Source organism: Mirounga angustirostris, unplaced genomic scaffold (assembly GCF_029215605.1).
Source record: "Mirounga angustirostris isolate CCGP_5_RB_7025 unplaced genomic scaffold, mMirAng1.0.hap1 SCAF_3, whole genome shotgun sequence".
Classification (NCBI taxonomy): Eukaryota; Metazoa; Chordata; class Mammalia; order Carnivora; family Phocidae; genus Mirounga; species Mirounga angustirostris.
This window is the reverse complement of record NW_026991711.1, coordinates 31,491,776-31,507,662: the sequence shown is the minus strand read 5'-3', so window position 1 is coordinate 31,507,662 and position 15,887 is coordinate 31,491,776. Positions and strand designations below refer to the sequence as shown.

The window sequence follows — 15,887 nt, the reverse complement described above, 5'->3', positions numbered from 1 at the left end:
GCATGGGGAATGATGTTAGCAAAATCATAAAGACCAATGCTCATGGGACAGGGGTCAGTGCAGGTGTTTGGCTAAAACAAAGGAAAGTAGCTGAAGGTTAACTTGGAAAAGTGAGGCTGGAGATGAAACTTTGAATAGGAAGAATCACTGATTAGAATTTATAAGCAGAGGGGCATCACTGTAAAAGTAATGTTTGGGGGAAGATTTATCTGAAAGGAGTATTCAAAAATCACCTGAAGGACAGAAAATCAGAGACTGAAAGCCCAGACTAGAGAATTCAGCACAGTCCATACAGAAGGCAATAAAAGGTCCACATTAGAATCGGCTAACAGATCTAAGTTACTGATAAAAAGAAATACGACCCCCATCAAGAAAGGAAAGAAAACAATGAATATGGATGTAGGTTGGACTGGGCTCAGGTGTGGATAAAGGACTGGGAGGACATTCTTCTCAGGCTTTCCAGGCAAAGAACATGACTAAAATAGGGAAGTTGTGGGGCACCTGGGTGGCTCAGTCATTGTATCTGCCTTCAGCTCAGGTCATAATCCCAGGGTCCTGGGATCGAGCCCCGCATCGGGCTCCCTGCTCAGCGGGAAGCCTGCTTCTCCCTCTCCCACTCCCCCTGCTTGTGTTCCCTCTCTCGCTGTGTCTCTCTCTGTCAAATAAATAAATAAAATCTTTAAAAAAATAAATAAATAAATAAATAAAATAGGGAAGTTGTATTGGTACTTAAGCACAGTGCTTGACATAGTAGCTGCTCAGTAAATACCAGACGAATAAATGAAAGGAAGAAAGGAAGGGGCAAGGGAGGGAAAGAGAGTGAGGCTGAACTTAACTACTAGCAGAAAAACAAACAATGTGTTCAAGTCTCCTCTTCTGTGGTCTTTAGGGCCCTCCATCACCAAGAAGATGCACATCCCTGCTCACACACTTCTTTGGGCCTCTAGTCAACATCACTGTCACCACCAGTGACTGAACTCAGCAAACCTGTTCACAGATTTTAGTCTTTATGTTTCTTGACCTTCCTGTATCACTGGACATGGTTGACGTTCTAACTTGAACTTTTCCCCTACCTTGGTCACCTACCGTAGCAAATCTCTTCCAGTCTCTTTCTACCCTATCATCCTCTTTCAGGCTTTTCCCTGGCACCATTTTAATTCACTCATTGCCTGAAATGCAGGGGTTCTTCAGTACCTGCTTTGACTTCAAATCTATGCCAAAACTCATTGTCTTCCATATTTATTCACAATATCAACTCAAATTCCTCTGTAGGCACCAAGTCCATTTTTCTAATTAAATCTCAAACACGTTTCTTTCTTTCTTTCTTTCTCTCTTTCTTTCTTTCTTTCTTTCTCTTTCTCTCTTTCTTTCTTTCTTTCTCTTTTTCTTTCTTACTTTCTTTTTAGGGGGAGAGAGAGCACGCGCACATCAGGGGGGAGGGGCAGGTAGAAGGAGAGGGAGAGAAAATCTTAAGCAGGCTCTATGTCTAGCATAGCTCAATCTCACAACCCTGAGATCACGACCTGAGTCGAAATCAAGAGCCAGACGCTTAACTGACCGACCACCCAGGTGCCCCCCAAACCCCCTTCTAAAACTTAACTCTTATTTCTTATTTCCATCCCTTGTCCCACTCTTGTTTTCTTCCTATATTTCCAGCTCAATTTCATCCACTTCCCCCACATCTGAAACTCTGAAGTCTCTCCTAGCAATCCCCTTTCGCTTCCTTGACACGTTCCTGGTCACAAAGTCCTGCCGATCATGCCTCCTAAATAGCTCCTGCCTCATCTCTCGCCCTCCCCCACATCTCCAGTAGTGCTCTAGCTCAGCTTCTCTCCAAGACAAAATAAATTTTTAAAGACAGACTCACTCAATCTATTTATATAGCAGTGTTATCTCTGTCTAGCACATACTTCTATCATTGTACCAATCCCACCATTATCTCCATATTTTACTTTATTTGATTACATGTTGGTTTCTCTTCCTCAACAGTTAAATGGCAGAAAAGAGCTGTCATTATTCAACACCACTGCCTAGTAAACAGTATGCAACTAGATAAAAGTTTGTGCAATGATATGAATCACTTCTCGCATATTCTATTACAAAATTCTCCTGATTTGGGAATGTGATTTTAGTTCTAACACTGTCAACCCCCTCACCTATCCACCTGTCCCACAAATCAGCCATCACTATGACAACAGAATTAGCTCTTCTTTTTAAAGATTTTATTTATTTATTTATTTGTTAGAGAGAGAGAGAGAACACAAGCAGAGGGGAGGGGCAGAGGGAGAAGCTGGCTCCCAGCTGAGCAAGGAGCCTGATGTGGGGCTCGATCCCAGGATCCTGGGATCATGATCTGAGCTGAAGGCAGATGCTTAACTGACTGAGCCACCCAGGTGCCCCAGAATTCTCTCTTTAAATTACAAATCTGATCTCATGCTCTTACCTTCAATGACAAAGTCAGGCTTAGCACTTAAGTCTCTTCATCATCTCACCGTTGCCTATCCTTCCAGCCATTATTTCCCCATCAATCCCCAAGTGCATCCTAAAAATCCATTAAGTACTCTGAAGACCTGCACGGAGTATGTCATGGTCACAGCTACTGCATAACTTTGTGCTCAATGTCCCTTTCTTAAAAAACACCTCCTTGGGCACCTGAGTGGCTCAGTTGGTTAAGCGACTGCCTTCGGCTCAGGTCATGATCCTGGAGTCCCGGGATCAAGTCCCGCATCGGGCTCCCTGCTCAGCAGGGAGTCTGCTTCTCCCTCTCCCGTTCCCCCCCTCTTGTGCTCTCTCTCTCTCACTCTTTCAAATAAATAAATAAAATCTTAAAAAAAAAACAAAAAACACCTCCTTGACTTTTTCAATTAACAAACTATCTCCCCTAAAACTTTGGTCCCCTGCCTCCCCCCCTAAAAAATTTCTTCCCCTTGAATTCTTGAATTCTTCCCTTCATCCTTACTCTGAATTCTGGCCCTAAAGCAAAGACATAGCTACTTTTGAGCTCACTGCACATTCTTTTAAAAAGCCACATTGTTGCCTCTATTCTATGTATCCATTTATCTATCTGCATTCCCCTTTCCAATATTTGAGCCCTTCCCTAGAGGATTCATTCATCTCTTCTTGGTTCACCATTATCACACAGCTCGGCTCAAAGAAGATTCCCTAGAAGAGCTGGTTCAATGAATCCAATTCAGGAATCACTAATAAAGTGATGTGTGACTTCTTCTGAATAGAGTGAGATACAGACTAACCTGAATTTGTGTTACTGAGAAGTAACTATGTCATCATCTTCTTACAGGGCTGGTGCTGGTATCTTGCTTTATCTATAAGCTGCTGAAAACACATTCTCAACCACATGCACAAAAATATCAGACTGTTGTTTGCAGCTAACATGGCTGTTTCCAAAATGCTATCTGCTTCTTTGGGTGTTTGCTATTTACCCATCAAGGTTGTGTAAACTTGTAATGAAATAAAATGTTTGTATGAATTTGAAATAAAATAGATCAATATAACCAAAAAAGCATGTTCATTCTAAATCACGAACATTTGTTATTACTGTTTTTATACCAAGAACCCATTTTTTTTTCACATTTTAAAGCTCATCATTAGTTTATCTCAATGTTAAAACCTCCTATAAAACTCCTAAGATGTTGAAAAATAAATCTGATTGATAGAACTTTAGCCCTAAAGGTGAGAACACAAAGAAAAGAAACTCCTTTCACATCTTCTGTGATATTTTGACTAAAAATATAAACAAAACAAAAGTAGGTCAAGGAAGAAAAGCATCTTCTCACCGATGGGCCTTCTCCAATGTGAATGTGTGTCTTCTGCTTGGCCTCACACAGCTGCCTCAAATGTAAAATCACAAGTTCATTCTCCTCCTGGTCACCGACTGGCTTCATTTTCTGTCCAGGAGACAAACCAAAAGCACACTATGCAACACAGCTTCTCTCATTTTATTGTATTCCCACTTGGTTTTGTGTGTCTGGCAGACAGACATAAATAAATCTAAGTGTTTCACTGCTCTCAGAAGCAAGAGTAACAGTGGTATTCTGGTTACTATCATATATAGTGCAACAGGATATATATCTTTAATTTCAGAGAGAGGAGTGAAAAAAAAAAACTTGTAAAAACAGGATCCAATTCTCATTTCTTATATCTTATTTGTGAGAACTATAAATCATGTTACCTGAACTCGCTCAAAGATGTCTGCTTGCTCGTTATCTGTCAGTGATGAGAGATGCCTCTGTATTACCAGCTTGGCTCTCGGGGGGTAGAGACCTAGGGAAAATGATGGGGATAAGTATTAAACAGAATGTAGCTGCAAAGATCAAAATGCATATATCAGGTATTACAGTTTGTCCCTTTGCCAGCAGGCTCTGAGGTTAAATCTTCTCAAGGAGTGGTCCCTGCCTATAATAAGCCTTGGAACACTACCACGAAATGATGAAAGCTAGATGGAACCCTTACCAAAATCAATGGCCCCCTGTCAGTTATCCTGAAGTCAGAATTATTAACAAGAAGTTTCTAAAGGATACCAAATCAACAGCATAACCAGGTACCATTTAGTATACGAACACAGACACTGTAGAAACTCATTAGTGAACTGGCCAAACTATTACTGAATAGCATTGGCCAAAATCCTCTGAGCTTAAACCATGACATAATACTAATTTAATATTAATAATATTAAAAGGCAGAGCTACAGCATAAACAGGAGTCTCTCCTCCTCATGCAGGTCTTGTTCCATGGTAACAAAATTTCAGGAATAGCAATAGTACTTAGTAATATAATTAGTGTTATTATTCTACCATGAAATTGTTACCTTTTCATATCATGTTATTTTTATATCTATCACACCCTTACACATAATTTACATCAAGTCCTTGGGCAAAAACATTTTCCATGAAAACATTTTTGGTTTTATAATTTTTTTCTATTTTAATTTTAATTTTTTTTTATTTATTCATTTGAAAGAGAGATGGAGACAGAGAGAGCACAAGCAGGGGGAGAGGCAGAGGGAGAGGAAGAAGCAGACTCCCCACTGAGCTGGGAGGCCGACATGGGGCTCAATGCCAGGACCCAGAGATCATGACCCGAGCTGAAGGCAGATGCTCAACCGACTGAGCCACCCAGGCACTCGATAAGTTTTTTTTAAAAGAGAAGAGTTCTTTTCCTCTGAGTAAGATAACACTGTGTGTGTTTATTTGCTTTCTATTTTATTACCCGAGTGAGATATATTCTACATTTTTTAAATATTCAAACATTATAGATAGAGCTAAATTTGCCTTTGATAGGTAGTACAATCAGTGAGCAAAGGCATAAGAGACAAGAGATTTGTGTAGATTCAAAGTATCTTTCCTAAAATATTTGTTGGCTCCAGGGGGAAGAGTGGTAATTTTATAGCAGAAAATTGCTGAGAGCACCTTGACCAGGTGATAAGGCCAACATGACCAGTAATAAACTCAACATCATGAGCCCTGTAACAGGATGCACTGAGAAGGAGGCCGTGCCATTTCTACAGTGCTCTTGCTGGGAGGAGTACCCTCAGTCCAAATGTAAAAAGATGTCAAACAGGCTGAACTGAGGGACATCCAGCAAAGTAACAGAGCGATGCTCATTGGGGATGTCAAGGTCATGAAAGACAAAGAAAGACTGAGGAGGAGCTACAGACTGCAGGAGCCCAGGGTAAGGCAACAACCACAGACGAGCCAGAATCCCAACAGGGATCCTGGAATGAAAAAGGACATGGACAAAACAACTGGTGAAGATCAAATGAAATGTTTAGTTGGGACAATAATATTGTACCAATGTTAATTTCCTGTTCTGGACATTTCACTGGGCTATATAAGATGTTAACAACTGGGGAGGATGGGAACGAACATTTGGAAACTCTGCGACTTCCCTGTAAATCTAAAAATAGAGCATATTAAAAGTTCTTTAAAAAAGAAATACAGGGTATTATTTTATGTATTTTTCCAGATATAACAAAGTGTATGTATTATTCAGCAAATTATCATTTCACTCGATTATATAATTTTAAGATGTATCCAAGTTGATATACAATTGGAATTCATTCCTATTAATTGTTCCATTGTATGAATATACTTCAGTTAGGCTATTGATACACATTTGGGTTGTTTCCAATTTTCCCTTATTTAAAAACAACACAACCTTGAAAATGTCACCTTCTGAAGCTATATAAGAGTTTCTCTTATCAAGACAGGGAACTGGTGGGTAATTTTAGGTTAATTAATTTCTATCAACTCTCCCAAAATGGCTATCCCAATTTACACTACATTCAGCCTCACATAAATGTATCAATATCTCCACAATTTCACCAAGTTAATCTGATGACTATCTTATTGTTGTTTCCATTTTCATGTCTCTGACATCTAGTGAGGTTGAAAATCTTCTCGTTTTTATTATTGGACCTTTTAATTTCCTTCTCATATGAGTGTTTTTTAATATGGATTGTGTCATTTCCTACTGGTAGTTTTATCTTTCTCTTTCAAACAGTAAGAATTCTAATAAATTCTGATTACCAATCTGCTATCTCCTAATTTAACTTCCAAGGAAATAGTGTTATGCAGAAAATGTAAATTTTTATGAGGTCAAATCTGTCAGTGTCTTAACAGTTTTTGCATTTTTGTATCTTCATAAAGGTTTCCTTGTTTAAGGACACCAGAATATTCTTATTTTCTTTTAATGATTTTAATATTTTGTTTACAGTGAGGGGTTTGATCCATCTAGAGTGTATTTTGAGTAGGATAAGTGGAAGGAATCTTTCTCTCTTTGGATAGCAAATTGATCCAACACTATTTCCTGAGCAATTCAGCCTTTCCGCCACAAATTTATAATGGTCTCTTTACTGTACACCAAAGAATCTTCCATTTTTGTAAAGGTACAAATGCAAAAATAATGTGCATTGTTAAATCAGAAATTTTAAAATATGAATATTACATTTAAATAGTCCTTGATCACACAGCTGAATGGATATTCAGTAAACACTGCTGTTCATCATCAATTTTGCCCTGTGCCTATGATCCTGCGGCCTACTGAACAGAAATCACAATTTTTGCATTTACAATGATGAAACCATTCTCTGCCATGTTCTGGCACTTGCACTCTCCCAATCTATCCTAACAGCTATCATCCTGAATTGCATTAACCGGCTCATGTGCCTGTCTTCCACGCTGGGCAGTAAGCTTCTGAAGGCACAGCCCACATCTCAATCACTTCTATACTGCCAGTATTTAGTGCAATGCTTGGCCCCCAGCAGATGCTTAACAAGTATGTATCGAATTGCGTTTCTTCTCCCGTGAAGTAGTTTCCAACCTTTTTCGTTAATGAGATAATGAGGAGAAAGGGGATGTGAGTCACAGAGTCACCTCTTCCTCATTTCCCCTCCTCAGAACACTTTTTTTTAAAAACCTGCTTTACGGTATCACATCCATTACGTCTGTCATTTTCAAATGTCCCTCAAAAGCCACACAAGGTTTGTTCCGGTTCTACAGTTTTAGGGAAAAGGAACACAGCATCAAGTGAGAGGGGAAGAAAAAGAGACTTAAATAAACAGTTGACATTCTCTCTTCACCCACTGAACAAACAGTTAGTCAGTTCTCACTAAGTACATAGCAGTTGTAAGAACTGTGGGAAATACAACTAACTCCCTTCCTTGAGTCTGCCTTCAGAAAAAAAAAAAAGAATTAAAAATGAAAAAGAGAAAGAAGTGGGGAAAATGGCAAGCACCTCAGAGAGACCAAGAACACACATTTGCCTGGACATGAGAAATGATTCTCTGGGCTCTGGTTTCACCAGGAAAAAAAGACCCATCCGCCCAGAGTAAGGACTTTCTCACTTCCCAGATGCCAAAGCAAACTCTTCTTTCGCCCCCACCAAGTTCTACTGTACCTTCAATCCTTTCACAGAGCTTATGCAAAGAGTGCATAGGGCAGGCCTCACACAGCTTAATCTGGGTCTTGGCACTCTGCAGGGCAGCTGCGGTGCTGAAGGCCTGTTTCAGAGTCAGCATTACCTCATCGACCTACGAGAAGAAACATAACTCAGGTCTCTAAAATGTGTGCCTTCACAGTAACACATTCAAAGCCCAACAGCAATATGAGACTTTGTTGATGCTAACTAAATAATATATAATGGAATTTGACGACTACAGAGCTAGTAGAAAGAAAATATCAAGTGTAACGTTAGACCTTCAATTATACTATCACTGAAAGCTGGATAGAGTAAGACCATTTTCATGTGTATAACACTGATTACTTGGAGGCTATTTTTAGATCCCACTGAGTGTGACACCATCACTGACAGTTTAAGGGACGGTCAATCAGATCTTTGTTTCATTAAGTAGTGTAGCAGATTTCTTTGGAAGTTCCGTCTGCAATATATAAGGAGCAATAGAATAGGTTTAATGTTCACTTTTGGTAATAGGTATCCTATTTACTTCATCCTTTTGGATTACTTTTAGTGTAAAAACAAAACATGGTTTAAGCAAAGTTCTGGGGGGCAGGGAATGAGTTCAATTTAACGAATGTTGAGGGAAGTCTGTGAAGGTTGCTGGTCTTACCTCTATGTCTGCTAATTTGTTATCATTTCACTTCTGATGTGCGATACTAAGAAGTTCTGACATTATACTGTCCAACAGCTGGGTCTCACCACTAGGTCAGCAGTTTGAAAACTACCAGCTGGTTTCTCTCTAGCCCTTCCAATGACTTGATCAAGAAGTGTGAATCTAGCAGTCTAGTCTCCTGCTTGCTTCTCTGGGGTCAACTATCAGCTCACTCTCACGCACTGCTAATCCGACTTCAGGCCATGTCTCTGTGACGCAATCATCAATGTAAGTTGTGGCTTTCCCATGCTATAGAACTGAGATCAAAGGCTCAAACCTCCATGGGGAGCTGTGGAGTACCAAGGGCCTCACCCAAGCTAGCTTTGATATTGAAAACCACCTTTTTTAAAGTCTCTCTTTTCCCTCCCCCTTCAGCCTGGTTTAAGAATAAGCTATTATTTAAAGGATTTAATCTACTTCTGCATGTGAGTGTATGAAGATCCTGAAATGAAAAGAAATTTTATTCTTCTAATATTACTACTAAAAGGAGAGATCAAACAGTAAGCAGCCAGTCATTATTCATTTATGTTTTACAATGTTACCAAGTTTTTAAAAGGGTTATGAATAATTTCACATTGTTCCATAAATAAAAGTGGGTTATTCATAAAGTCTGTTCTTTTAACTATAATTAAAAAATAAAGATTTCTTATTCTTGAAAATAAAAGCACTACATGCTTAATGCCTTTGCAGTTTTATTCATTTGCCTTGTTACATATGTATTCAAAAATAATTTCAATTACTATGCATACGTTTGTTTCTACTTTCTTGTTTCTCATTTGTTAAAGGCACTGAAAGGATGAGTTATCTGCTTAGCTTTCACATGGATTTATTATTTGTTACTTAGTAATACTACCTTGTAAAAGACCTCCAATGAAAATACTGAACTCTCATGTTTTCTTCTCTATTTCTAGATGAAACAAGAGGCCATTTCAATGGCGTCTAGCATGTGGCCACCAATTTCTTCCAGCCACAAATATTACTAAAATCTTTGACTTCTAAAATTTTAAATGTTTTGCTTTTTTAGATACATCACTTTTTTTAGATGGCCTATAAATTCTATCATGGGATCAGAGCAACTAAAAGTTCAAATTAGTGCGGTATGAATAACTTTTTTATTCTAGATACAACAGCAACAAAAAACATAGGTCATGTTAAAAGGCTCAAAGTAAAGGAATGCACAAAGATAAATCAATCATATGCAAACAGAAGGAGAGTATTCTTTGCATTACCATCAGGCAAAATTAAATTTGCAGTGAAAAGTATGAGATGGAACAAAGAAAGCCAACTTATGATATTAACGTAAAAATCCATAATGAAGATAATGCTCATAAACATTTATGCACCAAACTTAGGTATTTTATGGCATATAAGAATAAGCCTAAGAATCACAGAATGTGTCAAGGACTTCCCAGGATTACCTAGTTTAATTCTCTGGAAAAATGTGAACTATTAAACCCTATACAAATGCTGCATCTTGGGAGCCTGAGTCATCTTCTTTTTTCTCTTTTCCTACTTTTCCTGGATACTGTTGTCTGCATCTGTGGGGTTTTACATTTTCTTTGTCTATCAGCAGCAACTTCCATTTTTTCCCCACACCTTTTGAACCAATTTTGAAGAATGCAAAAATGGTGTTTTCCACAAATCTCAAGGGTTGGTTAAACCAAATGAAGCCAACTGCCGACAAATATTTTACAAAGGAAGGAAGGAAGGCATACTGAGCATCTAAACTTGGAGTGTAATTCTCCAGGACCCATGAAAACACTATACTGTTTATCAATTCACCGCAATTGTCACAAAGACGGAAAAGAAAATGCTACTGTGTATTCTTTTTGCGCAGAGAGGCTAAGTCAGCATGTGTGGTTTTGCAATACTTTGTCTTACACAACTGTCAAGCCACATCAATCATAACACTGCTTAGACCTGTAATATTTAATTAACTGTTTTGTTCGGTTCTATATGTCAGCTGCTTCAACCATACTCTTTTATACAGGAAATCTCATTTAATTTTTCTTCTAGCTTGCACTTCTGATGCCCCACTATTCAGTTAAGATGCGTACTGATAAAACTAGAATCAACAAGTTTTAAAAGATTCTAGCAAAGGCCTGCCCTTCTTAAATAACAGTGCCAAAACGGAGATTCTGATACAGTTTCCATGTAAAAGGAAGACATTCTCAGCCACACTGGTCTGTTGCCTTAGTCACAGAGCTTCTTAAGGTAGAAAATACAGCACGTTCCCAGACCTTCAACTCTGACTCCCTGTTTCAAAAACTCATTCTGCATGTATGAGGTTAAAAAAATAAATAAATACTAAAAACTACAAACAAAACAAAGCCTGTAAATGAGGTTGAGAAAATGAAGGTTTTATTTAGTCTTCCTCTTAATGCAGGCTATACAGTAATCAGATTCATCAGCACCTAGACAATGACTGCCTGAAGTTAAGAGTAACGCACTCATTCACTCAAAATACACTTAACAAGCACCTGCTACTCTAGAAACACTGGGGGATATGACAAGAATAAGAATGGTCCTGACCTTGTGGGATTCACAACCTAGTGAACTAGAAAGCTATGTAAACAAGCAAGAGTGGGGATTAATAGGAACTGTTAAGAGACCTATAAACAATATATGGCAAGAGCACTGACAACAAAGCAACTAAAAAAAAGTCATTCCTGCCAAAAAAAAAAAAAAAGTCATCCCAAAAGACTTCACTAGGATGTGTACAAATACAAAGTAGAAAAGAAGGGTATTCAAGACACAGGAAAGCAAGGCCAGGCCTGCCTCATACCCCATGAAGCAGCAGAAAAGAGAATGTGAAAAATAGGTAAGGAAAACACAGCATAATCTCCTTGTTTAGCAGCAGGGCAGACCTTGAGACCCACATGGCCACCTTCTCTGCCTGACTATCTAAACGTGGGAGCCCTGGCTCTGGCCTCCTCTGACACAGCAGACTCCTCACTCTGTGCAACCAACAGTGATCTCAGAGCTTCAGCCCCAGCCACTCCCTTCAATCCTTGATCCCATGTGTCCTGCACATGAACCACGTGCTGCTTCAGTAGCGGACCAAAGGAAAGCTACACCACACCAATCGTCACACCAGCCTCTGCTGTCTGGCCTAGAGACCAGCCGAGGAGATGGGACAGCCCATGTGAGGACGCAGTCATGAAAAAGAGAGGCATCCTGGGGGGCGGACCAGAGAAGGAGGAAGGTCCTTCTGCCATGCCACACAATCTAGACTTTGTCACTTAACAAGGAGGCATAAACTGGTTCCTGGAAATTTTGTGAGAAATAAAGCTAGAGCACGATGTGGAAAGTGGACAGATGACAGATTAAGCTAGTGGCAGGGAGACTAGTTAGGACATTTGTGTGATAGTCTAAGCAGGGAAGATGAATGCCCAGAATCAGGTAGAGAGGGAAAGGAGGAGAAATGGATAAGAAACCTTCCTATCTTTTCATTAGCAGGATTTGGTGAACACATGCATATAGAAGGTGAAGGAGAGGGGTGCCTGGGTGGCTCAGTCATTAAGCATCTGCCTTCAGCTCAGGTCATGGTCCCAGGGTCCTGGGATCAAGCCCCGCATCAGGCTCTCTGCTCAGCGGGAAGCCTGCTTCTTCCTCTCCCACTCCCCCTGCTTGTGTTCCCTCTCTCGCTGTGTCTCTCTCTGTCAAATAAATAAATAAAATCTTTAAAAAAAAAAAAAAAAAAAAGAAGGTGAAGGAGAATGTGTTATGATTTCTAAACTGGGAAGCTGGGTAAATGGAGATGCCAAAATAAAATGTGGAATATAGGACAGGTTTTGGAAAGGGATCCAGAAAGTGGAAGAATCAGCCTTAGCGAAGAAGATGGACGAAGGAAGGAGGGAGTGAGGGGTGAGTGGGCAGCAGGACAGCGGGTTCTCCTGATGGTATTTTCTATCTACGTCTTATTTGGTTGGCACTTTCCAGTTCTGGGTCACTGCTTCTCTTTGGCTTTCTCTCTCTCCCTGCCTGTGCTCATCTGCTCTCATGTCTTCAACTATCATTTACATAACAGCAACTCTCAAATTTTTATCTCGAGTCCTGAACTAAAACTACAACACCATGGTCACCTGGATCTCAACATGTGGATTTTTCCTAGGTATCGTTAATTATCTAGCATGAGAACGAAAGACAAATGGAACTCTCTTGAGTAAGAAACTGTTCATGATGGGGGCGCCTGGGTGGCTCAGTCATTAAGCGTCTGCCTTCGGCTCAGGTCATGATCTCAGGGTCCTGGTATCAAGCCCCACATCGGGCTCCCTGCTCAGTGGGAAGCCTGCTTCTCCCTCTCCCGCTCCACTGCTTGTGTTCCCTCTCTTGCTGTGTCTCTCTCTGTCAAATAAATAAATAAAATCTTAAAAAAAAAAAAAGAAAGAAAGAAAGAAAGAAAGAAACTGTTAGTGATGGGAGTGCTATATTCCCCAGAGAAAACAGGTTGAGACCCAGAGGGCCCCAGTCAGAAAGTGCCTTGGTACCAATTCACTCCTTTTTCCTTATTCCTACACTTCCATATCCCTTCCACACGGGGAATATGGAAGGTCAGAGTTGAGCAGAAATGATGGCAACAGGCACCAAAGAAATGAGAAGAATGCTGCCTGGCTTGTTGTCTATATCTAAGTGGTGTGTGTTTCCCCAGGAGAAAAGCTTGCAGGAGGATTATATGCCCAAGGAAATATTTTTCTTCAAAGTATGGTGACAGAGCTAAGGGTTTGTGTTAAAATGGTTAGGAAAATACAAGTGGAAGAAGAAGTAAAAAATTTTAGGGAAAAATATCAAACTATGTTTAGTCACTCACATGCATTTCTAAGTCTGCCTTAAATATTTCTTCAACTCCAACTGCTGCCATAAAGGGACAGGAGGAAGGAGTGAGGGGAGGGTGCCAGAAAGAAGGATGGGACTTTCAAATTCCAAAGAAAGAAAATGAAGGCTAAAATAAGACCATTAAAAAATAAAGTGTTTTTAAAATGAGAACAGTGGCTAATGAAATAAAGAAAGAAAACAAAATCCATCTGCCTTGCTGATGGAAGCATTACCTCCTCTGAGATGTTATAATAACTCAGAGAGTAAGAGATCAGTGGTCTTCCGTATCAGCTTACATGAGCAATGGAAAAAATAACAGCCCTTCTACTCTTATTAGTCGTTTCCTACCTTTTAAAAATAGCCCTGATACCACGACCAGATTCGTTAGACTCAAGAAAGTCTCTAGGCTTAAAAATCACCATGACAATTTGTTTATGTTTTCCGACTGCTGCTTTAGAGAGCAGGAACTTGTTTCTGGATGCCTTCTTCTTTTTCCACTGGTGGCAGTTCTGTGCGGCTCAGCTGGAGGCGCGGGCTGGAGCCCGCAGACAGTCGCGCCACTTACCAGGGACCCACTGGCACACTGGAGCCCGCAGACAGTCGCGCCACTTACCAGGGACCCACTGGCACACTGGAGCCCGCAGACAGTCGCGCCACTTACCAGGGACCCACTGGCACACTGGAGCCCGCAGACAGTCGCGCCACTTATCAGGGACCCACTGGCACACTGGAGCCCGCAGACAGTCGCGCCACTTACCAGGGACTCACTGGCACACTGGAACACACAGCAGATGTACTGGCTCATCCCGGGCTCTGCTGACTCCCGACAGATGAAGCCAAAATGATCTACATGCTTGATACCCTGCAAGGGGAAGGAAGTACAGTGTTTACTGCAATATGCCCTTTTATTCAACACTATGGAAATCGGCATCAGTCTGACACTTTCACGTTTCCATGAATTTCTCCTTCTCAGCCCGGTGATAGGGGGACATAATGTCATAGCAAACTTATGTGGTGGTCTTCTGACACATAAAATAAAGGGAAACAGCAACTCAGATTGTTTGTTTCCTGCACACTGTGACCCTGGGCCACAGGAAGAAAAATATGATGGCACGATTCATTGTCTCTTGTAATAAAATGGCTACTTAGCGTTTGCAAGTAATGGACTTTTCAATTTATTAGTCTTCTTGGAACAAGCAGTCTGATGGGTTATCATAAACCCTGCTCTTGTCTATATGAAGGTAAGAATCAGAAAAACTACAACTAATGATGCTCTAATTAAATGGCATGCAATTCCCTAAAGCATGCATTCAACATACTAGAGTATCTGTCTATATATAGACATTTAAGGAACCACAACTGTTAGAAAACTAATAGATTAAAGAAATTACTGCAGATGTCAATTACCCAAATTTACAAATCACTGTACTTCCTGAATGCAGGCTAAATAACCTCAGCTATACTTAATAAAAAATTCTGAATCATCTGTGAACTTCAGCCAGGCTGAATACATACATACCAATTAGTAGACAGCACCTTGTTATTTTAATAGCAAGCACAGTACTTTAAAAAGCCAGGTAAACAAAAAATTTAAAGTTGTCCTGCAATCACCTAAACCCCAGTGAAAAGAAAATGGGCTTTGGAGTCAGACAGATTTGTGCTTCATTCTTAGTTCAAGCCATCTACAAGGTCTGAGACATTGTGCTGGGTTTCTAGTAATGATCTCTGAGGCTCCATTTCTCCTTAGAAAATAGTAGTAATGGCAACTATAGCAGCAATTTTTGAAATCAACAACTAAGAATTACCTATTATAGTTACTGGCACATAACTTTGATAAATGGTAACCAGTATTCTTGCAATATACTCAGTCGATCCAACGGATATGAATAAAGGAAATCACTTCTAACCAAAAGTAAAAAGTCAGTAAGGAGGGGTGACGTGACCATTCATGAGCTGAAAGAAAGCTCCATCTGGTATAACTCCTTAGTGATAACAAAGTATCTTTTACTGGCTGAGTACTAAATAGGAAAAGTCCATAGGACCTCATTAGGTCAGGGAGTCCTCAAGCAATGGCAATGTTTCCAGGAAAGAAAACCACTCCCTTACTCCTCATGCTTGCCAGGGACACAGTCCTATAGATTTTGCATAAAGAAATGTCTGTTGGTGTGCATGTGTTAAAAAGTAGGCCTGTTGCCAAATGTGGCCACATTATATCAGTTCAATTCTGTTGAAAGAAGTAGTAAGAGCAGGGCCACTGAGGAGCAGAGGTTAACTTGACAATTATTCTGATCAAAGGCCTCTCCACAAATGTTTAATTCTTTTTCTGAACCAGAAGGTTAGGATACAAAGCTTGTTTTTTTTTTTTTTATTTCAAGTTTTTATTTAAATCCTAATTAGTTAACACATATGGTAAAATTGGTTTCAGGTGTAGAATTCAGTGATTCAT

At 39.9% G+C, this 15,887-nt stretch overlaps 1 protein-coding gene across 5 annotated transcripts in view; it reads right to left on the bottom strand.

Annotated features, from left to right (window-relative positions):
* The window catches only part of TBC1D4 (TBC1 domain family member 4), a 182,763-nt gene that overhangs the window by 48,600 nt on the left and 118,276 nt on the right, over positions 1 to 15,887 (bottom strand). For all 5 annotated transcript variants that reach the window (XM_064585996.1, XM_045869569.3, XM_045869568.3 and 2 more), the window contains exons 4-7: positions 14,199 to 14,303; positions 7,915 to 8,047; positions 4,190 to 4,281; positions 3,795 to 3,905 (exon numbers count right to left, since the gene is read on the bottom strand). In XM_064585996.1, coding sequence (XP_064442066.1) covers positions 3,795 to 3,905; positions 4,190 to 4,281; positions 7,915 to 8,047; positions 14,199 to 14,303 — 441 coding nt within the window. The remainder of the gene's footprint in view (positions 1 to 3,794; positions 3,906 to 4,189; positions 4,282 to 7,914; positions 8,048 to 14,198; positions 14,304 to 15,887) is intronic.